Here is a 26,701-nt window from a genome sequence, read left to right on the forward strand (position 1 = left end):
GTTTTTGCCTCACCTGGCTCTGACAGTGAGGGGCCAGTGGTCCCCTCTGACTCTGCTCTACCTCTGGGCCACAGCTCACAGCCAAATTGTCCCCAAGTCCTCTGAGGGTATAATGTAATCACAAAGGGAAAGGAGAGAGAAATGTTGAAAGTTGAAAAAAATCTTAATTCAAAATCTAGTGGGAGCTGAGAGCTCAAGATGCTATTATGAGAAATTAATGAACTGCCTGCCATCCAGCAAAATACAGAATGAACTCAAGACAAAGAATAGAATATGAGCAGTAAAGACTCCAATATATTCAACCCTCCTATTAAGAAATGTAAAGGAAATGACCCACACCAATAAAAGAAACAAGCAACATAAAAACAGAAATAGAATATAGCCACAAGACTTTATTTTCCAATGTAATGAAGCAATTGATACTAAAATAGAACAGCAGGTTAGAAGAAATGAAACAGAATAGATCTTAGACTATGATTCAAATTCTGAGTGGAAACATGCGTTCATTCTTTGAACAAATATTTATTGAGCACCTATCATATCTAAGGATATGATAGCACCTAGAACAGGTGCTAGGGGACTTCAGGGATCAAGGCTGAAGACACACCTTTTACTGTCAAGTATATACTCTAAAGCAGAAAAATAGGGGAAAAAAAGAAAAAAGAAAAGAAAAGAGGAGAGGAGAGGAAAGAAGAAAAAAGAAAAAAATTCAAATGTTCTAAAAATCCCCGATACTAATAAGTGCAATGTCAGTAATTAAAATAGAATAGATGATACAACAGAAGGAAAGTGGGTGGCTACCCTAGAAGGGAAGGCCAAAGCTCTGTGAGGAGACAGCATTTAATCAAAGATTTGAATGACAAGATGGAAACAACCTCATAAACATTGGTGTCTGATGCAAAGAATCCAAGACTAGAATGAATTTGCACTGTTTGCAGAATATAATTATAACCACCTTCTGGAATCTATTACAAGGGTTATCTAGCACCGTCTATTACTCTCTCTCTCTCTCCCTGTCTTCACATGCCAAACAGTGAGTAGGACAACATATTCATCACCTTGTACCAAAGTTGAGTCAGTTGAGGACTAGGATGATAGCAGTAACAATAGCTTCCGCTTACTGTGTACTTTCTACTAGCAGCTGCTTTATACATACTATCTGGTTTTTTCCTCACTGTTATTTCCTCCATTGGACAGATGAAGAACCCGAAGCTGAAAGAGATAACTTGCCCAAGGTCCCATAGCACATTAAGCCCACTGCAAAGTTCCTGATTGTTCCAGCACACCAGACCCTTTCCCACTAAGCTCCATTGGAGAAGGGCAAGAGAACATACCAAATGGAGAAATAAAAAGTACTAGTATGATTGGTTGAATTTTATGCACAGATCCGACTTTTTAAAGATTAGTGTACATATTTCAAAATACCGTATTTAATGGCTAAAATCTATTTTGTATTTAATTTCCTACCAAAATAACATTAAGTTGGAGAGTTACTTTTAAGATGGGAAGCAAACTTAACTCCATAGATCATTTAATGATCTATTTATAGATCTATTTATTATAGATCTGTTTATCATAATGATCTATTTATAAAATATTTTACTTTGGGTGGGAAGAATTCTGACAAAGAAATGAGTATATTTAGTAAAATTAAATTAAAATTAAATTAAATGTAGCATTTGTGTGATCCAAAGGAAGGATAATTCAGCCATCATACTCCTGTGGGAAAATTGGAATTAATTAATTATACAGTAAATATACCTTATATATTGTTCTGCTCTACTTTAGGGGCCAGAAATGAAGCAGTAAAAACTGCATAGGGACCTTCTTCAAATGCATCTCTTTATCTGCTCTTCTCCAGTGCTGCTGGGGGACCCTTGGGCCTCTGCTTCCTCACATAGCTACGTGCAGCTGCCAAGATGGCTGCTACTGTGGGGGCAGTGACAGGACTACAGTACCGTAAGGAGCACAGAGGACTGTGGGGAAAGGAGGATAGTTCTGTATCTCTCCCAAATTGGCAAATGTTTATTTTCCAGCGTATGGATAAGAATAGAGCTCTGTTTATGTTATCATTTTTATTTTCCACTATGTGTTTTATGGCACTGTGAGTATCTTCTTACCACAGCGTAGAAAAGCCTTTGAAACTACGTTCTCATATAGGTAAACAGCTAACTGAATTAAAATAACTTACCTCTTCTCAAACTACATGCTTTTTAGAAACTCGAGAGTAAAGTTGGATTACTTCACAAGCAGCCTACATTTCCTCAGTTTGTTTTTTCTTTTCATAGTGCAGAGAGGTAAAAAGCACCTACCAGTTGTGGAAACACTTGAGAGCGAGAACAACTACCTAGATAAGGTTCCATACATGCATCTGATGCAAACCGTGTTCGTTTTGCTCCCAGTCAGGATGAAAACTTTTGTGAAAGCCTTGTCTGTGCAGAGCAGACAACGTGTCGGCAGTACCAAGAACACAGGCAATTTGCCCCAATCATCAAGGAGATGAGAGTGCAGTGGTGTCATATTAGCTCAGAGAAGATTGGTTTTGATTCCTAGGGAAATGTACGCAAATGGATGAAATGGACATTGCTAGACACCAGGGGCCTCCAAAGAGACACTGTCTATAGCAGTGCTTCCCAATGTCACTGGCAGGAAAGCAAGAAGGAATGGGAGGGAGAAAGGGAAAAACAGTAGAGGAAAGCATGGATAGAGAAGAAAGAGGGTAGGAAAAATAAGAAATCAGGAGAAGGAAAGTCAAGTCGAGTGTGATAAAGAAGCTCGCACTGGAAATGAAGGACCTCCGCACCATCTGCCAGGGCCCGTGCCTAGGATTTCTGAGGTGGAGGGTAGTCTCTGGAACTCTTGAGGCTGCCCCAGAATCAGATGTGTTTTTATTTCTCCTAAACAACTGACCATTTCTCACGAATATAAGAATAACCAACTTTCCAAACTGGTATGTGCTTCATGGGTGGTTTCTCTTAACTTTTCCTCAAACACGCCTATTATATTATCCATAAACAAACTAAAAATACATGGAAACCCCAAGGGAGCTGAAGGCAAAAAGCTTTGCAAGGCCCTGAGGAATGTAGCCAACTTTCTGATGTCTAGTTCTTAACAGTGATGAAGCCAGCTTAGTGTGATTTCAAGGTACTCTATGGACTCTCTCCCCTACGTCTATCCCCTCCCTGAGCAAATATTTGTTCACTGAGGCCTGAAATTGATTTTTCAGGGGACAGAGTTTTTCATTTCATAATCAGAAATGATTTTGAATGCATATTCAAAATCTCTTGGGTACAGTAAAACGTTGACTTGAAGTTACCATTTGTAAGCTGGTTGACCCCTTTCCTGAGAGCCCACCTGATGTTAGAGAACTGGTACTCCAATCTAAGGACACCTGGTCAAACAGGGAAGCTAGGGATAAGGAATTCAAACTAGCCACTGTCCAGGTGTGTAGACCAGAACTCTGCTGACTCATTAATGTGGTCCTAAGAACATCTATGAACTGAACCTAATTTTCCAGCTTCATCTTTCACTAACAGTCCTCACCTCACCTGCCCCCCATACCTTGTCCTGCCGCTCTCCAGGCATCTTGAACTATCTGTAGGTATAGTATCTGTAGGTACTTGAACTTGCACGTTCTTTGCAGTTCCTCCTTTTGCTTGGAACTTATTACCCATCCTCCCCCATCCCACGCCCATCCCTTTCATCTGGCCTACTTTCTGGGTCATAATTTAGATGGGACTTCCTATAGGAAGCTTTCCCTGGGCCTACATCCCCGAGCATTTCCACAGCACGGATTTTAGCACCTTTTACATTGAGGGGTAGGTAGTGGCCTGTTTTCCTGTCTGTTGTCCTCTCTAGACTTGATCACCTTGAGTGTATTCACCGTTGTATCCCCAGAATTTAGCATAGTGCCTAGAGCAAAATTTCCATGAATAACTAGTGAATGGATGAATGTACTGCTTTCATTTTGCATTTATTGTCAAAAGAGAGGGAGTATAATTGGTGGAAAATCTTGTCCAGACATGTTAGACTGAACTCATACATATATTTTCCCTCCTTCGGAAACTCCATTGAAATAACAGAAAAAAGATATCATGAAAAAAATAAATAAATTCATATTAGTTCTTATATTTGTCAGGATAGAGTACTGCTTCCTGAAACAACACCAAATCTTGATGGATTAAAACAGTTAGAATTCATTATCCATGACAGAGTCCAATGCGAGAGCTGAGAGGGTGAGCAGTTTTGCTCCTTCCACTCTCCACGTCCATCCAATGGTCAGGAGGAGAAAAGACAGCAAGGAGCATCACATGGGAGGATTTTTCGGAGCGAATTTGGAAGAGGAATACATCACTCCTACTTACAATCCACTGGCCGTAGCTCTCCCACATGCCACCCCCGCCCCCCACCCCCACTTGTAAGAGGAAAAGGAAACAGAGGTTGGCAAACAAAGAACAGTCTTCTATGCCCCTGAAAAACAAGGAAGGACGTCTTCAACAAACCAGAAATTTGGAAGAATTTCTCAAAGCCCCAAAGTTATTGAGATTGGATTGGTAGATATAAATGAACAGAGGAAACCACAGCTGATAAGATACTCAAAAAGAAACAAAAGAAATTCAAGCAGGAGAAAATTACTGCAAAAATAAAATCAATTCCAGAAATACTTTGAACTTGGAATCAACAAATGCAAATCACAGGAAGGGTTTCTGGGACTATTGTCAGGGAAATTAATGTTTGAAATGGCATTCAGAAAAAACTGGGCTGCCCCACACTGAGCAATGAGACCATCACTGCTCGCCCCAGGAGGACATCTGGTGTGATTGTCCGGACTGGGCAGCAAAGCAGAGCAGAGTGTGAAATAACTCTGAGCCTCCATAAAGACAGCTGTAGAAGAAAAAGAAAGTGAACACATTACTCCAGTGTTTTTTCACAGGCTAAATTGTTCAGTATATCTCACTGGAGTAGGAGTTTTATTTTTATTTTTATTTTTTAATATATGAAATTTATTGTCAAATTGGTTTCCATACAACACCCAGTGCTCATCCCAAAAGATGCCCTCTTCAATGCCCATCACCTCCCCCCCCCCCCCATCAACTCTCAGTTTGTTCTCAGTTTTTTAGAGTCTCTAATGCTTTGGCTCTCTCCCACTCTAACCTCTTTTTTTTTTCCTTCCCCTCCCCCATGGGTTTCTGTTAAGTTTCTCAGGATCCACATAGGAGTGAAACCATATGGTATCTGTCTTTCTCTGTATGGCTTATTTCACTTAGCATAACCCTCTCCAGTTCCATCCACATTGCTACAAAGGGCCATAGTTCATTCTTTCTCATTGCCACGTAGCACTCCATTGTGTATATAAACCACAATTTCTTTATCCATTCATCAGTGGATGGACATTTAGGCTCTTTCCACAATTTGGCTATTGTTGAGAGTGCTGCGATAAACATTGGTGTACAAGTGCCCCTATGCATCAGTACTCCTGTACCCCTTGGGTAAATTCCTAGCAGTGCTACTGCTGGGTCATAGGGTAGGTCTGTTTTTAATTTTTTGAGGAACCTCCACACTGTTTTCCAGAGTGGCTATACCAGTTTGCATTCCCACCAACAGCACAAGAGGGTGGATCCCATTTCTCCACATCCTCTCCAGCATCTACAGTTGGAGTAGGAGTTTTAAACAGGAAACTCTGTGTAGACAGGAGGCCCAAAAACAGGCAAGTGCCCAAGTAACTTGTTACTGGAGATGAGAAGCACCCAGAAGATAAGCTTTAAGCGCCCATTTTGCAGCCACACATCCTGTCCCTTCACCAAAATAATCAGAAGGAGGGAACTGTAATCAGAACGATAGGCAAACAGAGATCCTCAAAGATAAATCTGGATAGATATCCAGGAATGACAAATTAAAAAAAAAAATCGACTTTGGATGAGGCCCACTTCTCTCTCTCTGTCTCTCTCTCTCTCTCTCTCTCTCTCTCTCTCTCTCTCTCTGCCCCTCATGGGATTCTCTCTTCCTCCCTCTCTCTCTCCGCCCTCACTCACTTGCTCCCTCTCTCTAATGAAAAAAAACCCCAACACCCCAAAAAGGGGATGCCAACTGCAATAAACAAACAGCTAATACTTGAAGAACAAATTGTAAAGTGGAAACAGACAAAGAATTTAAGATATATGTAGTTGATATTCTCAGAGACATTGGAGTCTATCATACCCATAAAACAACAACTGTCAGTAACAAAAAGGAAGCAGCCAAATTTGTTGGAGATAAAAATGTTATCAACCAAATAAAAACTAAATAGCTGGGTTGCTTAGTGTTGGGAGGCAACGCTCCAGCTTCTTGCATTTCTGTACATCTTGCCAGTGGAGGCACTGACCGCCCTTTTGTTTTATACTATCTTTTCAAGGGTATTTACTTAGCAGATGCCTTGGAAAATAGAGATAGCATCGCTTTCCAGAGCAAGGCATCCTGACTATTCAGTATAATGAAAATGTTTCCCTCTTGGGCAAAGGGCAGACATGCTTATAAAAGGCACATTTCCTAAGCTCAGCGTTCCTCTTTTGTCACACAGCCCCTTGTTGGACAGGTAGTGATCTGACGCTTTTTGTGTCTCCCTGTGGGAATTAGGATTCAAGAAAACAACACAAATGCTTATTACTATGGCCACTACTATTCTGTGAGTAATAAACTGTTTTTGTCTCTGACCCAGAAGTCTCCAGGCTTCTTCCAGTATCCATGAAACTGTGGCAGGCTCACCAACAGGTATAATAAAATCTCAGACCCTTCACAGTTCTTAACAATTGTTACAATGAATATACTGAGACCCTAAAATAGCGAACTATAAGATCAAGTCAAGGTATTTTCCCAGAATTCAGCCCCCAAAATAAACATGGAATATGGAGGATAGTTAAGAACCATATAGGATGGATCCAGAGACTCCAATAAGAAATAGGAATTCTGAAAGAATGGAGAGAATAGAGAGAAGGAGATAATCAAGAAAAAGAGAAAAACTTTTCCCAAACCTAAAAGAAATAGTTAAATTGAAAATGCTGTAACATCTCAATGAATCACTCCATAGAGTACTTAGCAACTATTAAGGGAAAAGGGTACATCTATAATGGTAGATCCCCTTTTTCCATTGGAATGAAAGCTTTGGACAGAAACCAAGCCACTAATAATACTTAACTAACAATAATGGGACAAACTGACTCATATGCTTTCTAATGCACTGCACTAAGCCAGTCACAATAGCACTTCTATAATACCCATGCCAAAAAATGTTTACTCTGAATCCACACATGCAGAAACAATAAGAAAATCCAAACGGAAAGACTTTCTATAAAGCAACTAGCCTGACCTCTTCATTCAAAAACATTAATAACATGGGGGCACCTGGGTGGCTCTGTAGGTGGAGTGTCTGACTCTTGATTTCAGCTCAGATCATGAATTCTCAGTTCATGAGTTCAAGCCTCACATTGGGCTCCATGCTGACATCATGGAGTCTGCTTGGGATTCTGTCTCTCTCCCTCTGTGCCCATCCCGTTTGCTCTCTCTCTCAAAATAAAAATAATAAAACTAAAAAACTTAAGAAAAATGCTAATGACATGAAAGTCAAAAAAAGACAAGGGTGCAGTTCTAAAAGAAAAATGACAACTAAATGCAGTGCATAATCTTTTTATGGAAACTTCCTTTTAAGTTTATGGAAATTAAAAAAAAGGTTAGAAAAACATTATTGGAACAATTGGGGAAACGTGAATACAGACTGCATATTAAATATTAGTATTATATCAAATTGTATTGAATCATATTTAATCCAAGCTAAATAATTTTTTGGCCCAATCATTGTTTTGAGGTTATGTAGGGAAAAGATCCTGTTCTTTAGGAGATATATGCTGAAGTAGTTAGAGTAAAGTGCCATTAATGTCTGCAACTTACTCTTAAATGGGTCATAAAAAGTTATATTTATATGTATATGTGACTTTAAATATAAAAATTATATACAATCAATACAGTATGTATATATAAAATCTATACACATATACATACACATAGAGAGATGGAGAGAAATAAAATATAACTAAATGTTAACAGTTTGTGAAACTGGAATATTTGGGTGTCCATTATATTTTTACAGGTTTGCCATAGGTTTGCAAATTTTCAAAATAAAAAAATAGCAGGTAATAAATTACAAATGCCAATCAAATGCCAAAAAAAGATTAACATAAAAAGAAGCTATTCCTACACATATTTAGGACCCATTTCATAAATCAAAAAATGTGAAGATAATACCCTAAGAAGTTTTCAGAGAGCTGTAAACAGGCTACACACAAGTCATTCTGGATATGGATGTAAGATAAGGAAACAGTAGCATCCAAGTTTTGAGAGAAAGTTACTGTGAAGACAGATTTCCATATCTAGTCAATTAAAATTTAAGTGTGAGTGCAAAGAAAGAGAAAAGAGAAGAAAATGTATTTTCCACAGATATTCTCTGAAGTAATTAGTCAAGGATATGCTGCAACCAAATGGAAACTGCATCCAAGAAAGCTGAAGATGTGGGACCCAAGAAATGTGGTATACAAAGAAAGCAGGAGCCATACGTACACAGCAGTAGAGATATGAAACAGTTACAAGAAAAAACATATTCAAATTTATGTACTATTAAAAATGTATTTAGTTAACAAATACATAAGGGGCGCCTGGGTGGCTCAGTCAGTTAAGCGTCTGACTTCGGCTCAGGTCATGATCTCCCATCTCATGAGTTTGAGCCCCACGTCAGGCTCTGTGCTGACAGCTCAGAGCCTGGAGCCTGCTTCAGATTCTGTGTCTCCCTCTCTCTCTGCCCCTCCCTCCTCTCAAAAATAAACATAAAAAAATACATATGCAAGATAATTTCTAAAAGAGATAAGTACTATAAAGGCAATAAGCAGATACTGTACTGGAAAGGGATGCCCAACATGAAGTCAGTGCTATCAGTAAGTGAAAGCAATTAATATCTACTTGCAGAGTAAACTTGACCCTATAAATATTCTGCAATTGAGAACCCCTTAAATGCATACTGATACCTTCTGTCTTTGAAGATGTTTCAGCCAGAGAAGATACAAGATGATCAAAATTCTGCAGAGATTTTGTGAGCTGATAGAAAGCACTCAACTGCAAGCCCAATGTTCAAGGCTTTTATTTTTGTTCATCTGCATTAGCAGAGTTAGAACTAGTCACTGAAAATGAGGAAAAGGAGGAGATGACCTGGTGAGATGACAAGCTCACAGGTGTGTTTCAGTTATATGAGCAGTTATTTTACTTTGAAAAGGTCAAAGAATGATGTGTGTCTTATATAAGTAGTAGAATTATTACAGGCAGTTAAGTATAAAACTGATTGTAGATTGGGTTCTCTTTATGCCTTTGCCTGTAAAAAGTATATACATGAGGGAGGTAAAGAGAGGACTCCAGGGGCACCTGGGTGGCTCAGTCAGTTAAGCATCCAACTTCAGGTCATGATCTCACGGTTCCTGAGATCAAGCCCCATGTCAGGCTCTGTACTGATAACTCAGAGCCTGGAACCTGCTTCAGATTCTGTGCCTCTCTCCCTTTCTCTCTCTCTCAAAAATAAATACACATTAAAAATGTTTTTTTCACATTAAAAATGTTTTTAAAGAGAGAGAGAGAGGACTCCAAGAAAGAGCATCACGCTACCTCGTGTCCTCCCTGTTCTCATTTGAATGAAAGCTTTGAGCTGTACAGTCCTGACAACAGGAGAGGGGCTACTGTGGCCCCAAGCCAAGCAAAACCCATAGGCAGAGAATTAAGTCTGCTTATGTATCTTCTTTCTCTACTCTTCACTGCCCAAAAAGCATACTGCCTTCCCCAAATCATTTCAACTCCACAGGAGTACCCCAGGAGCCATGTGTGGCCCAATCCTTCAGAGTTTTGAAAAGCAAAAAGCTAGGGTTTGGTTCTTTTTGCTTCTCTCTCAGAGCTTAGCTGTCACTGCAGAACTGTATCCTAAGGCTGACCCTGCTGAGCGGCGGGTAGCAGATGGGCTCTAGTTGTTGCACTTTCCCAGGAAGCACAATGCAAATACTTTTAAGAGGTCAGTGCCCTCCAACTGTGAAATCGTAAGATGCTAAATTACGTGCTTGATTAAATTTCACCTCCCCCCCAGCATACCATAAAATTGGAAAAGCAATTCCATCACCCAAGATCAATGTGCATAAAGTATACACAAAAGGATCAGAAGTTCTCATCAGTAAACTGTGTGTTTGCTTTGACTGAATATTCAGAGGTCCATTTCTACTCTAGGTTGATGAATGATGTATCGTTAATTACCACTTAATTGCTTGTTTCTTTTTCCTTGTGTTGCTGCCATATAGGTTAGAAATTACAAGGATGAGATTTTGGCTAGTCTCCTTCAGTCAGGAATCCAAGGGAAAATCTCCCCATTAGATTTTACCATCCTATTCACAAGTGTGTTTGCTTTATTTATTTATTTTTTTTAACCATGCAAAACACACATCAGGACTAGGGAAACTGAGCTAAGAGGTAGCCTGGTGTGGCTGCTCTCTCATGAATATTCAACAATATGGGATATAATAAATTCTTACCAACTAGTCTAGAGCTGTATCTACGTAATACAAATAAAACTGGATAAAAGAGTAAAAAAGAATCTAGCATCAAGCCCAGTACCTGATACTTAGCTGATTCTCAAGAAATATTTATAAATGAATAAATGAGTGAATGAATGAACTCATAAAACTCAGTTCTCGGGCTTCATAAGCCATTTCCATGACACCAGGATACATACACCCTTGCAGATGGCAAATGTTCAGAGCAGAATAAAAGACATTAACAGATGATATCTGGGCAATAGACTATAATTCCCATTTATTTTCACATGAATTTATTGCTGAACCAATTTGAAGATTTGTTTCTAGAAAGTATTGATTTATTCACTTGAGATCAGTCATGGTAAAATACAAGTCTTAGCAGAGTGGCAGTGCATTGCTGTGGATGGCTACCCAGTATGTACATGGAACTTTAGTTTATGGCACTTTATGGTCTCAGCAGAGCAAGGCTGGATCTTGAGGCTGAACTATTTCCTCAGAGAAGGATAAAGTGAAGGAGGCTAGAAAGCCAAGGAAATGGAAGACAAGTCCACAATCTCAGTTATTTCCCATATACTAAGATACAACTATTTTCTACATGCTGGGTCCCCAAATTTACATTTATTTAAGGGAGATGAATCCAAGAGAGCCAGTGTCAGAGTCAGAGAGAAGGGCAGAAGCTCTCATTCAACCTGCTGGGTGTCACCTACTCCTGGCCCTTATAGTTGCTCCTGAATCAAAGAACCAAAAAGCAGCATGATTTCACAGGCTGAAACCCCCCTCTCAAGATAACCTGATCTATCTCACTAAGAATGGATTATAGAGCACCAGTACTCCATCAAAGATGGAGCCCTTACTTTTACCTTGATCTTCAGGGTTTCCCAGAATGTTGTGAAACGTGCTATGCGCACACACACACACACACACACACACGCACGTAGATATATTTATATAGCTAGAAACAGAGATAGATACCTATATTCAGTATTATTCAGAAATAAATGAATTAGTATAGTATTTCATATTCAGAAGTTATTAGGGTTAATGGAGCCCATGACTCAAAACATAGACAATCTTTGCAATGATATCATGGCTATAGAACTTGCATTTCTGATTTCTTATCCTTTTCTTTACCAACATCCCCTCTCCCCTCTTTAGGAAAGGAGCCTGGTGGGGGAACCAAGAGTTTGGACTGCAAAATTGAGGAGAGTACTGAAACACCTGCTCTAGAGGACTCCTCATCATCCCCTGTAGATATTCAGCAACATTCCTGGCAGGTTTCCACAGACATTGAGAACACTGAAAGGTGAGTGGGAAGTTACTGCCAGTATTCCTCCAGTTCATATTCTTAGGGGCTACAGAAGTTGAGATTTTCTCTTTCATATTCTTATTTCAGAAAACTGAGCTAGCAGAAGGTAAGGAGTCCAAACCCTGCAGTAGAATGGTAGAATTTCCAGTAGTCATAGGCTCCCAGGGCTCTTTGTATCCCACTCCAACACATTGTGTCTCCATGGAAATGAAAACAGTGTGCTCCCATGGGAAGGGAGAAAGTTGGATCCATATACCATCACAGTTCACCCACAGGGCTAGGTACTAAAATTTCCATTTGCTTAAAGGGAGAGGAATCCAAAATCATGCAAATATGCTTCCAGTAGTTTCTTAGATTTCAGGTGTATGGAATGGCCTCCTTAGGTTCCAGTCCACGGCTAAGCGTTCTGCCCAATTGACAGACAGCTTTTCGTAGTGCTCCCTTCTCTTGCTTTCCCAGAATGCAGCTGAGGGCCCCTTAGTGGCCAAAGCGAGTTAATGCACTTACCTTAACAAGCACCAGATCACTGCTAGATAGGGAGTTTCCTTCTTGGGAAGAAGAGATTCTAGAGTAATTCAGTTTCACTTAGGGAAAGGAAGCAATAATAATATAATAATAAGTGTCATGGCTCATATACATGCTAAAATACCATTCTGTGAGGCAGGAGGACAAGACCCTTATTTATTGGCCTTCACAGTGATATCATGTCCTTTGCTACTAATGTCCCTAGAGCTGGCACAAAGCAGTTGAATGAATACTGGGCAGTTCCACTGAGTGCTTTGTGTAGAGTTGAATCATTGACAAGATAATGAACATTTTATTTTTTTTATTTTTAGAAATGTAACACACAATGGCATTTATAGCCATTGTGGTTCTACTTTCAGATTGTAATATAATTCTAAAGCTAATTACTGAATTTCTGTGTTTATAGAAAATTGAAGCATGTGGTAATTATATGCTATTAATAAAACTTGGATTTTGTATAAGCTTGGAAATCTAACAATTCAAACAATAAAGCTGTTTGGCACGGTCTGATAGAGCTATAGACAAATGGTGAGGGAATGATTTATCTTAATTTATGAAATAGAAAATGCTTTGCTCTATTTTCAGGAAGAAATATCTGCCAGAGGGCCATGATCAGGGCATAATCCATCAGCAAAGACATTTGCCTTTTCAGAAACCAAGCACAGCAGCTATATCTAAGCCTTCTGAGCTTTTAAGAAAGCAGGCTATGGCTGGCAATAAAAATAAGACAGGGTGGAGTTGGGTTGAAGATGGTGGCATAAGAAGATGTAAACTCACTCCCTCTCATGGATCTGACAAATACACAATGATTTATAGAATAAATTCCTTTGAAAAAGAACAGCAAATTAGATGAACAGAGCATCCACAACAAAGGACAGACAGGACAGCATTGAGAAGGGTAGGAGAGGCAAAGACAATGCCTTGCCAAAAAGACTCCACCCTAAGTGCCATGATCCACCATCAGGAGGGATCTCAAAAGTACAGTACTTTTCCCTAAGAAGTGAGGGGTTTGTCCTCCACACCAGGCACCCCAGCCCTTAGATCCTACATGAGAGGTATGAGCCCCCTAAATGTCAGACTTTGAAAACCAATGAGGATTACATCTAAGATAACTGTAAAACTGAAAGAAATGGAGAACCCACTCTTAAGGACTCAGATTTACTCGCTCTGGGACCCAGCACAAAAACACCAATTTGAAAAGTGCCTAGATCATATGTAAAGGAAAACATCTTACTCAACTTAAAGTACCTGCCAGAGAGGCAGGAAAATGTTTGGACTTTATCCAGAGACAAAGACATTGGTGGCCACCATATATGTGAACTCTTCCTACCTTTCTAAGTTCAGTATTGGTAGGCACCATTGTGGAACTATCCCTCTAACCTGTTAGACCTGGTGAGCATGCCCACAATCAGAGCAAAATCACACATCATAGCCAGGCCAAGTGCCAATTCCACCCACCCTGATACCACAAATACAAACCTGCCACAGCAGATGGCTGTGTGCAGCCCATAGAGGGGACAATGCTTGGGCACCTAGCTCTGGTGGTCAGAGGGGCTCCACATGACATCTCCTATCCAAGGACATTCTTCAAGACTGGAAGGTGTAGTTGATTTGACTAATACATACATACCAACACAGAGAGTAAGACAAAATGTTTCAACAAAACATTATGTTTCAAACAAATAAACGAAAAAAACAAAACAAAACATCAGAAAAAAATATTAATGAAACAGATAAGCAAGCTACTTGATAAAGTGTTTACAGCAATGGTCAGTAAAGATGCCCACTGAGCTGGAGAAGAATGGATGAGCATGGAGATCCTCAACAAAGAGACAGAAAATATAAGAAAGTTTCATACAGTAGTTACAGAGCTGAAGAATACAATAACTGAACTGAAAAGTACACAAGAGGAGTTCAACAGCAGGCTAGATGAAGCCAAAAACCAGATCAACAAGCCAGAAGACAAAGGAATAGAAGTCACCTGGGCAAAACAACAAAAAGAAAAAAGAATTTTTAAAAAATGAAGATAACTTAAGATAACTCTGAGACATTAAGTGGAATAATGTTCACATTATAGAGGCTTGAGAAAGAGAAGAGAGAAAAAAAAGGCCATAAAACTTATTTGAAGAAGAGTTGAAACTTTTTTAATCTGAGGAAACAATCCAGGTTTAAGAAGCACAGAGAGTCCCAAATAAAATGAACTCAAAGAGATCCACAAGACACATTATAACTAAAATGGTAAAAGTTAAAGATAAGAGAAAATCTTAAAAGCAGCAAGAGAGTATGCTAGCAGATTTTTCAACAGAAACCTTGCAAGTCAGAAGAGTGGCATAACATATTCAAGTGCTGAAAGGAAAAAAAATCACCAAGAATTCTCGGCAAGTTATTCAAAATTAAAAGAGCGATGAATAGTTTTCCAGATAAGCAAAAGCTATAAAGGAGCTCATCCCCACTAGCCCAGTATCACAATAAATGTTAAAGTGACTTCTCTAAACTGAAAAGAAATGATACAAATAATAACAAGGGAATAAATATAAAATCCTACTGGAAAAGTTAAATATGTAGTAAAAGTAGTAAATCAACCACTGACAAACCAACTATGAAGGTGAAGACAAAAATAGTACAGTTAACTAAAACTACAAAAATTAAAATGATGCATAAAATAAAAAGATGTAAAAATGTGACATCAAAAATATAAAATGAAGGGGAGAGAAAAAAATGTAAAGTTTTGTCATGCTGCTATTAACTCAAAACAGACCATTATACACATAGGAACTTGTATGTGAACTTTATGGTAAGCCATAGAGCAAAAACTTACCATAAATACACAACAGAAAATGAGAAAAGAATCTAAACAAAACATAAAAAGAGCCATCAAACCACAAGGGAAGAGAGAAAGAAGAAAGGAACAGAGAGGAACTACAAAAACAGCCAGAAAACAATTAACAAAATGGTAATAAGTACTTATCAGTGGTTACTTTAAATGTAAATGGACTAAACTCTCCAATCAAAATATAGAGTGACTGAAGGGATAAAATAAGATCCATCTATATGCCATCTACCAAAGACTCACTTCAGAAGTAAGGACACACACAGACCGAAAGTGAAGGGATAAAGAAAGATATTTCATGCAAATGGAAATGAAAATAAGGCTGGTGTAGGTATATTCATAGCAGACAAAGTAGACTTTAAAACAAAGACTATGATAATAGGGGGATGCCTGGCTGGCTCAGTTGATAGAGCATGTGATTCTCGATGTTGCAATCATGAGTTCAAACCCCACACTGAGGGTATAGTTTACTTAAAACAAAGACTGTAATAATAGACAAATAAGGGCATTACATAGTCTAAAGGGATCAATCCAACAAAAAGACATAACACTTTTAAATATATATGTATCCAACATAGAAACACCAAGATATATAAAACCAATTATTAACAGACCTAAAGGAAGAAATTGACAGCAATACACTAATAGTAGAGGACTTTAACATCCAACTTACACCAATGTAGAGATCATGCAAAGCCAAAATTAATAAGAAAACAATGGCCTTAAATAATCCATTAGACCAGATGCACTTAGTAGATATATACAGACATTCCATCCAAAAGCAACAGAATACACATTCTTTTCAAGTGTACATGGAACATTCTCCAATACAGATCACATGTTAGGCCACAAAACAAGTCTCAGTAAATTCAGGAAGACTGAAATCATATCAAGTATCTTCTCTGACTACAATGGTATGAAACTAGAAATCAATTACAAAAAGAAAACTAGAAAAACCACAAAAATGTGGAGATGAAACAACATGCTGCTAAACAACCAATGGGCCATCAAAGATGTCAATAAAGAAATAAAAAAAAAAAAAAAAGAGAGAGAGAGACACTAATGAAGACAGAATTATGACTTACCAAAATCTGTAGGATGTAGCAAAAGTAGTCTAAGAGGGAAGACTATAGCAGACTTAACTCCATAGGCAAGAAAACTGACAAATAATCAACCTAACTTTACAACCTACAAAGGCAGAAAAAAAGCAAAGCCCAAATTCAGTAGAAAGAAGGAAATAATAAATGCAGAGTGAAAAGAAATGAAATAGAGACCTAAGGTGGAGGGTGGGGGTGGGGGACAATAGAAGATCAATGAAACTAAAAGCTGGTTCTTTGAAAAGATAAACAAAACTGAAAAACCTTCAGCTAGACTAACCATGAAAAAAATGAGAAGTCTCCCATAAATAAGATCTGAAATCAAAGAGAAGTTACAGCTGACATCACAGAAATGCAAAGGACCATAAAGACTACTCCAAACAAGTATATGCTAGCAAACTGGACAATCTAGAAGAAATGGATAAATTCCTAGAAACATACACGCTTCCATGACTGAATCATGAGGAAATAGAAAATCTAAAGAGACCAATTACTAGTAAGGAGATTGAATCAGTAATCAAAAATCTCCCACATAACAAAAGTCCAGGACCAAGCAGCTTCAAGCTGAATGCTATGAAACATTCAAAGATTTAATACATATCTTTCTCAAACTCTTCCAAAAAATTTAAGAGGTGGAAACACTTCCAAAGTCATTTCATAAGGCTAGCATAACCCTGATACCAAAATCAGACAAAGCATCACAAAAAAAGAAAATTAGAGGCCAATGTCATTGATGAACATTGATGCAGAAATTCTCAACAAATTATTAGCAAACTAAAGACATTAGTACATTATTGTATCCATACACTATGATCAAGTGGAATTTATTCCAGGGATACAAGGATGGTTCAACATCTGCAAATCAGTCAGTGTGATACACCAGATCAACAAATGAAGTATAAAAATTGTATGATCATCTCAATAGCTGCAGAAAAAGCATTTGACACAATTCAACACCATTTTATGAAAACTCAACAAAGTGGGTATAGAGGGAACATATTGCAATATAATAAAGGCCATATATGATAAACCCATGGCTGACATCACAGTCAGTGGTGAACAGTTGACCACTTTTCCTCTAAAATCAGGAATAAGACAAGAATGGCCAATCACTTTTATTCAACATAGTAATGAACATCCTAAAAACAATAATTAGGCAAGAAAAAGAAATAAAAAGTGTCCAAATCCTAAATGAAGAAGCAAAACTGTCACTATGTGCAGATGACATGATACTATATATAGAAAACCAAAAAAAAACTCCAACAAAACACTGTTAGAATTAACAAATTAATTCAAAAAATAATAATAAATTAATTCAGTAAAGTAGCAGGATACAAAATCAACACACAGAAATCTGTGATAGCTGTATACACTAATCACAAACTATCAGAAAGAGAAATTAAAAAAATAATTCCACGTAAATTGCATCAAAAACCTGTGAAAGACCTACACACTGAAAAATATAAGACACTGATAAGAGAAAATGGAGACAACAAATAAATGGAAAAAAGGATCCCATGCCTATGGATTGGAAGAATTAATAGTGTTAGAATGTCCACAACTATCCAAAGCAATCTACAGATTCAGTGCAATCCTTATCAAAATTCCAGTGAAATTTTTCACAGAACTAGAACAAATAATTCTAAAAATTGCATAACACCACAAAAGATGTTGAATAGCCAAATTATTATTGATAAAGAACAAAGGTGAAGGTATTACGCTCCCTGATTTCAAGCTATACAACAAAACTACAGTAATCAAAATCATCTTATATTAGCATAAAAACACAAACACATCAATAGAACAGAATGGAGAGCCCAGAATTAAACCCCCACATAGATGAACAATTAATTTATGACAAGGAAGCCAAGATCATACAATGGACAAAGGACATTCTCTTCAACAAATGTTCCTGGAAAAAATAGACGGCCACATGACCACTCTCTGATACGATGCACAAAAATTAACTCAAAAATGTAGTAAAAACCTGAATGTAAGATCTGAAACCATAAAATTCCTAAAGAAAAACATAAAGAAAATTCCTAAAGAAAACACCTGAACATGAGTCTTAGTAATATTTTTTTGTGTATAGGATTCCAAAGGCAAGAGAAACAAAAGCAAAAATAAACAAATGGGATTACATCAAACTGAAAATATTTTGCATAGTGAAAGAAACCATCATTAAAACAAAAAGGTGATCTACTGAATGGGAGAAAGATTTTGCAAAGCATATATCCAACAAAGATTAAGATCCAAAATACGTAAAGAACTTATACAACAACAAAAAAGAAACAGTCCAATTAAAAATGGTCAGATCTGAATAGACATTTTTTTCACAGAATACATAGAGTTGGCCAACAGACACATAGAAATATGTTCGACATCACTAATCATCAGAAATACAAATCAAAGCTAAAATGAGATATCACCTCCTACCACTTAGAAGAGCTAGCACCCAAAAGACAAGAAATAACAAGTGTTAGCAAGGATGTGAAAAAAAGGGATCTCTCATACACAGTTGATGGGAATGTAAATTGGTGCAGCCACTATAGAAAACAGTAGAGGTTTCTCAAAAAAAATAAGAATAGGACTAACATACGATCCAGCCATTCCACTTCTAGGTATTTATCCGAAGAATGTGAAAACACTGATTCAAAAAGATATATGCACTCCTATGTTCATTGCTGCAGTATTTATAATAGCCAAGAAATTGAAACAACCTAAATTTTCATCAGTGGATGAATGGATAAAGAAGATCTGGTGTGTGTGTGTGTGTGTGTGTGTGTGTGTGTGTGTGTGTTTTAAAATGGAAAACTATTCAGCTTGCTATTTGCAACAACAAGAATTCACCTTGAAGGTATTATGCTAAGTAAAGTAAGTCACATAAAGAAAGACAAGTACCATATAATTCCACTCATTTGTGGAATTTAAAAAAAAACAAAAGAAAAGAAAAATATACTCATCCATACAAGAGAACAGATTGGTGGTTACCAAGGGGAAGGTTGGGAGATGGAGGTAGGTGAAATGGTTGAAGGGGGTCAATTATAGTGTGACGGATCATAACTAGACTCCTAGTGATCACTTTACTTACAGTACATACAGATGGCAAATTGTAATGTTGTACACCTGAAGCTCAAATAATGCTATATGTCAATTTTACCTCAAATAAAAAAAAAAAAAGGAGAGTATAGCCCACGGTTTTGAAGTTCAGTCTTCAAGTCAGATTCAGGTCAAAAGAGGTGGGAATGACAGAGATAAGTGGGCACAAGAGACCTGGCCTGGTAGAGCAGCTTTTCCTAGGTTCCCCTTCTGTCTGCCCTAGGAGATCAGTGGATCTCACCCTGGGTGGGATATTAAAATCACCAGGAGGGCTTTTTTTTTTTTTTAATTTTTTTCTAATGTTTATTTATTTTTGAGAGAGAGAAAGACAGAGGGACAGAGTGTGAATGGGGGAGGGGCAGAGAGAGAAGGAGACACAGAACCTGAAGCAGGTTTCAGGCTCAGCTGTCGCACAGAGCCCAATGTGGGTCTCGAACCCACGGACTGGGATCATGATCTGAGCCAAAGTTGGCTGCTTAACCGACTGAGCCATCCCGATGCCCCAGGGGGGCTTTTTAAAAACACTGATTCCTAGGGTGCCTGGATGGCTCAGTCGGTGGTTGAGTGGCAGCCTTCTGCTCAGGTCATGATCTCACAGTTTGTGAATTCAAGCTGTGCCATCAGGCTTGCTGCTGTCTGCACAGAGCCTGCTTTAGATCCTCTGTCCCCCCTCTCTCTGTCCCTCCCTCGCTCCCACTCTCTCCCTCTCTCAAAAATAAATAAAACATTAACAACAAACAAACAAAAACAAAAAACAACAAAAAAAACACATTGATTCCTGAGCCCCATCCCCATAAACCGCTCCCATGGGGGGTGCGGTCTCAGCATAAAGTGATTCTCCAGTGCAGCACCGGGACTGATAATTGGTCCTTTCCAGGAGACTCTGCCTGAGTCTCACATACTGCATTCCTAGCCCATTCCCACCCTGTGCTTCCCCACCTCCCATCCCACCTGCCCTTGAGAATTTTACAGAAAATCAGAATGTGCCCCTTGCACTTCTGGATGTAGGGCCCTGCCTTCCTTTCTTCCCCTCCCCCACTTTCACCTTTTCTCTCTAGAAATATCCTTTGCAGCTTATTAGCATCACTGCCCCAGAAACATCTCCTCATACCTATGGGAAAGAATTCTAAATGCTTTTAAAGGTGTTATTTCTACACCTGATCCACAAGTCTGCTTTCCTCTCCTTTTCCAATCAGCTATTCCTGAGAAAGAGTTCCTTTTTACATATTAGTCAATATTTAAGGAGAGACACTATGGGGTCTCGGGCCTCCCCTAGGACTAGTGGTCCTCCAATCATGCTCAAGAGAATAGTTGTGTTTCAAGAAAAGAACTGAGAGGCAGGGGTGCCTGGTTGGCTCAGTCAGTAGAGCATGTAACTCTTAATCTCACAATTGTGAGTTCAAGCTCCACTTTGGGTGTGGAGCCTACTTAAAAGAAAAAAGAAGGGGTGCCTGGGTGGCTCAGTCAGTTGGGCGGCCGACTTCGGCTCAGGTCATGATCTCGAGGTCCGTGAGTTCGAGCCCCGCGTCGGGCTCTGTGCTGACAGCTCGGAGCCTGGAGCCTGCTTCGGATTCTGTGTCTCCCTCTTGCTGACCCTCCCCTGTTCATCCTCTGTCTCTCTTTGTCTCAAAAATAAATAAAACGTTAAAAAAAAAAACAGAAAAAAAGAAAAAGAAAAGAACTGAGGGATTTCATACCGAAGATTAAATAGTGGTTCTTTTTCTTCATAGAGCAAAAGAAAAATAAGTTAGTAGATAGAATTTCCTCAACTTGAGGATTCTGCTCTCAAATAAACTTCCTTAAATCCTTAGTACCAGCGATTGCTTGCCTAGTGTGGAATGAACTAAAAGATGAATCTGATTTTTACACTGGTAAATGAAATCTACCACTACGTCCTGTGCTTTCGAGAACACTACGTCCAGTGGATGACCACCTGAACATGTGGGGAACTATGGTCCCAAGGACTTGAAACGTCCACGTTACCCTTACCCCAGACTAGAAGCCCCCTGAGCAGGCTTACTGCTCCACGTTTGGCGGCTTTAGGATCATATGCACTCTAAGACAAGGGAGGGGAGGTGTTGGAGGTATGGAGTGACTTACCTACGGGCAAGAGGAAGGTCCATCTTTCCCAGGTGCTTCTCTCTCCCTGCCTGCCTCTCTCTCTCTCTCTCTCTCTCTCTCTCTCTCTCTCTCTATGTCTCCACCCCCACCGCCCACCCCCCCATCCCAAACCATTGTGAAGAGCCCTTCTCTGAAGGTTTTACAATTTGTCAGTCTCACAACATTCCAAGCCAATTTAATAAATGTTGAGTCCTGTAAATCCCTAACACCTGTGTTACACTGAATTTCAGTCACCATAATGAGACACTAGCAAGTGAACCTGTACAGCCACAATAGCCTCCTGACCATAAAGCCTGAGAGCACCATCACCCAGCCTCAGCTTTGCCCAGAGTACCTCTGTTACTCAAGCTGCATGACCTTGACCTCCCTCTTATACAACGGCAATACTGTCCTCATTATTAGAGAAGAGTCTGGTCCAACTGAAGTCAAGAGGAGGGCTCCCACAGCAGAATGCCCTGTGGCAGTGTTAGCCAGAGTAGTCTCGTTCCTTCCAGAGCCATCAATCTCAGATATTTTTTCTTATAAAAACAAAATAAATTCAATATTTGCCCACTGGAAACTAGAGCTTGTACAATTAAACACAGACTCTCGTCTGTCAGTTGTCTCATAGAACAGACTGGGGTTGCATTTCAAAAATTTACAGCTGATTATTTTTTTCTTTTTATCACTTTTACAGAGACATGCGAGAAATGAAAAACCTTTTAAGCAAACTCAGGGAAACTATGCCTTTACCATTGAAAAATCAAGGTAAGTTCTTGTCATTTTTCTTTGAGGCAGAGGATGTTGTTAACACGATAACCTTGGGACTTGTTTCTTGAGAAATTACAAGTTTGTTTTACACAAACAATAGAAGGCATTGAATGTACATTCCTCTCTCTTCAAGAAGATATGATAATGAAAACAGAGTCCCTCAGGCGAGCACAGCTGTGCTCTGACCCTCAAGCAGAGGCCTCCTCTACTGGCCCTGTCAGTCAAGAGCATGGATTCATGGCCATGCTGTGGAAAGCACTGTACCAGGAGTGGCAAATACAAAAGAACTGGAAACTTGGCCCTTGACTTTAAGAAGTTTACGGCCTATAGGAGGACACTTAAGAAACTTCCAAAGGAAGCTCTCTGCCATATAGATGTTCACTTATCTAAAAGAAGTAATAACAACATATATTGAGACCTCACATTGTGCCACTGTGGTTCCACACCCAATTCCACTATGTGGGGGTGGTTTTCCACACCACCAAGCAATTAGGAGACACCAGCGGGGTGTTCTGCAATTCATCTGAATTCTGACAAGACAGGGAGACAGCACCAGATCCCCCAAGTTAAGGGCTACACATGACTGCCCTCCCCCACCACTTGGGATGTACAGGTGTGAAGCTCCAACGGCCCCTCCATGAGTTTAGTTAATCTGCTTGAGCGGCTCACAGAATTCAGAGAAACATTTTACTCAGTAGATCACCAGTTTATTGTAAAAGGATATACCTCAGGAACGGCCAGATGTCAGATGCCAAGTACAGAGTGTGGGGAAAGGACAAGGAGACTCCATCCCTTCCCAGGTGCACCATGGTCCTCAGATCTCCGCCTGTTCACCAACCTGGAAGTCCTCTGAACCTGTCCTCTGAACCTTGCTGGTTTTTATGGAGGCTTCATTATGTAGGCATGATTGATTAAATAAATCATTGGCCATTGGTGATTGAAATGTCTTCAGTTCCTTCCCTTCCCCGGAGGTTGGGGGTGGGACTGAAAGTTCCACCCCTCTGATCACAGAGTTATTCTCCTAGCAACCAGCCCCCATCCTTAGGCAGTTTTTGAAAGTAATCTCATTAACATAACAAAAGGCCCCTTTACGCTGTCATCACTTAGGAAATTCCAGGGATTTTTAGGAGCTCTGTGCCAGGACTGAGGTGGGAGACAACTGTATATTTCTTATTATAAATCGCAATATCACAACCACTATTCTAAATACTTTACATGGATTAACTGTATTAACTTATTTAATTCTAATAACGCCTTTGAAGGAAATAACGACTGTTTCCCAATTTACAGGAAACTGGGGCAAAGAGAGGTTAGCTAACTCTGCGAAGGTCAGACTGTAAATAGATGGTTGAGATGTGGTCCCAGGCAGTCTGTCTCCAGAGCTAGCCTATGGAAACATACACCTTCACACAGAAATGGAAAGGTATTTTCACGAGAGTGAAACTTCCATAAGGGAACCGCCTCTATATGCTTTTGTCAACTATTACCGTAGCTTCTGTACCCAGAGCGATGCCTGGCACCTGGTAGTAAAACCCCCAGCATACAGGATAAATGTGTGTTCAATCTGTGCCCAACTTTGCAGTCCCAGGGTCTGAAGATCCGTACCAAGGACTTGAAAGAGCACGTTCCCCTACGTGGCCAGAGCGGCCTTAAGTGAAGCAAGCACTAGCTTCGGAGAGACATAACCAGAGGGTGGGGAAAGGGTTTTTAGAGTAAGAAAGAAACTCCTGTGGTTCCCCCTGATCAAAGCCTGGGCGGAGGGAGGACAGGGTGCTGCTTGCCTTTGAGAGGATTTGGCAGCAGAGCTGGGAGTCTGCTGGCTCAGGGAGCAGCAGAAGGTGGCAGAAGGTGGAGAGGTTCAAGTGGGAACACCAGATGAAGAGGCCAACAGGTAGCGCGGCCTGAGCTCCACGGCAGGGAGGCAGGGTGTAAGGAAATGAGAGGCAGGGGTGCGGAGCATCAATTAACTCGGAGGCCCCCTGAAGGGCCTAGAATCAGACTAACGGGCTTGAGCCACAGGGGTAGTGTTGTAGAGACCTTGCGGTGGTTTCCGGAAGCAGACATTGTGGTGTCTAAATGGGGTGTCAGATCAGATGGGGGCCCCCAAATGTGGGGTGATGAGCAGGTGGAAGCCAGGGGCTTGGGAGATGAAGGGATTCACCAGAGGCAGAACAAAGGAGATAGAAGTTTATGGCCTACACCTCAAGGAAGCCACGGGCTGAACAGCAGAGGAGAGGCTGTCTGCAACCAGGCGGTGGGTGGGGGCTGGTTTCAAAGGGGGAAGACGAGGAGGAATGGAGACATATGGAATGTTCCCTTTTTTGGTAACTGTGCCTGGTGGGAAGTAGCCCATTGATGGGGTAGGGTCTATGGCTATTTTGAGGTGGCCACCTGATAGATGGGCCTGTGTTCAGCCAGGTGGTCGCTGTGGGCCCTTTCTGCATTCCACCTCACAAGCCTGTTTGCCTAAAAGTGGCCTCTACAGACACAGTGTAGTGATGAGAGAGCCCCTCCCCCCCCCAGGATGGAAGATTGTTGCTAGCAATCCGCATGGTGGTTGGGACCAGGGACTTTGGATTAAGGCGATGCTTGGGTTTGAATGCTGGCCCTGCCCACTTACCAACTTTGTGCCCTGGAACAAGTTGTTTAACATCCAGCAATTTCATTTTCCTCAGCCCTGAAAAGGAGATGATAGCATTACTTACTTCAGAGGGTTATCCTGAGGTTTAAATGAAGCACCGCTTGTGGAACGTCTGCTACGGACCTTTCAGAGAGCAGATGCTGATGGGTGCTTTATTGTTATTGTTATTGTTGTTGTTGGTATTGGTATTCTTTACCAGCTGGCCCACCCAGCCTAGCTCAGGAGAATGCCACATTCTCATCAAATAGAACAGCCCCTGCTACCATGCATTGATCTTGAGCCTGCAGTACAGAACATCGGTCTCTGAGACTTTGGAGTTGGAGCCATGTCTGAAGCTATTCTCAGTTTCTTTATATGTCTGGCAAGTTCCCCCTGTCAGCAGCATGGAGGTCTCTCCCTGTACCTCACAATCAGGAGCCCAGGAGGATGAGTACCAGAGCCCTCAGAAAGAATTTCATGTGCGCCATGTAGCCTCTATTTTAAGTCAAACCATCCAAAATATTTGCTCTACATTTCATGAAATGCATCCAATAGTTTCCGAAATGTGCACTAATGGAAAAACGGAAATTTCATTTTATTTACCTAGGACATTTTTATAATCAAAAAAGTATAAATATTTTGTATAACTTTGTATTACTTTTATAAAAAGAAAAAAGTAGAATTTTAAATATATTTTTCAAATATAATAATAATAAATGATTGGTACTGTGAATAAAACCATGAGTGAAAAGGGCATAGTCCAAATAAATGATATTCAGGATTTAAACTTTAAATCTGTTTGGAGCAGGAAAAGGAAAAAGCTAGGAGATTCAAGGACCTGTTCAGGAGGGAATGAAGCAATAGGATTTTGAAATTTAAAAAAAAAAATTGAGGTGAAGGCTTCAATTCAGGTAATTTCAGATCTCTTCACTTGGGGGAGAAATGGGACCCTCAGCATGTGATGCCACATCTCTCTTCTTTACATGTTTCATGGGTGCTCACAGCATGATGTCACTATGAGCTGAACAGTAGAGAAAGGGGGTTGTGAGTCTGAATCAGAGGGTCTGAGAAACCCTGAAGGAAGGAGAGCAGGTCTCTTGGGTCCCTCTGGGAACATTTTTTTAGCAGATGCATATGGCACCATTTTAATGAACAAATCGGTCAGATTCCTCTGTCTGATTCCATAAACCAAGAAAGACCATAGGGGCTTGCCATGACCTTCCTGGAAATCTTTTGCATGGATCTGTTTATTACACAGGTCTAGGTTAATACATGCAAGAAATGGTGTGGGGTAAAATGTGGAAAAATGTATCCCAGTTCTTTTCTCGAGGACCTTATTGTCAAAACATCTTTGTAACTGGATGAAAACCATTATAGAAAGCCATCTGTTTTCTTTCTGGCTCTTTCTTTCCTTTCTCTTTTTATTCCATTTACATGTGGGTCTGAAGCAGAGAGACAAAAGGGAAAAGATACCACTACTGGTTCCCTTTTTTCCAACCTCAAACCCTGACCATGTGAAAATCCTGCCAGGCAGGTGCTGGGGGATTCTACAAGGGAGACGCTCAGATGCCCCTGTTCTCCAGGCTCCACCCTAGTTCTCAACTCAGAAACTTCCATGTTTATTTCAGCATTTAAAGGTTCAAACGTATCTCCCCCCTTTCGTACCACAATCAAAACTTGACTCCACAACAGTGTTTTAAATTGATTTTCAGTGGCCAATAAAGGAAGGTGGCCAAGAGCAAGAATTTTAATGGGTAGCGATTATGC

At 39.9% G+C, this 26,701-nt stretch overlaps 1 protein-coding gene across 2 annotated transcripts in view; it reads left to right on the plus strand.

Annotated features, from left to right (window-relative positions):
- RGS7BP (regulator of G protein signaling 7 binding protein) overlaps window positions 1-26,701 on the plus strand; it is a 105,269-nt gene that overhangs the window by 69,528 nt on the left and 9,040 nt on the right. The window contains exons 4-5 of one of the 2 annotated variants that reach the window (XM_019834877.3): window positions 11,742-11,889; window positions 22,243-22,315. In XM_019834877.3, coding sequence (XP_019690436.1) covers window positions 11,742-11,889; window positions 22,243-22,315 — 221 coding nt within the window. Of the gene's footprint in view, window positions 1-11,741; window positions 11,890-22,240; window positions 22,316-26,701 lie in introns of those variants that run through there. The other variant, XM_003981011.6, reaches the window with a different exon arrangement.

Source organism: Felis catus, chromosome A1 (genome assembly GCF_018350175.1).
Source record: "Felis catus isolate Fca126 chromosome A1, F.catus_Fca126_mat1.0, whole genome shotgun sequence".
Taxonomy (NCBI): Eukaryota; Metazoa; Chordata; class Mammalia; order Carnivora; family Felidae; genus Felis; species Felis catus.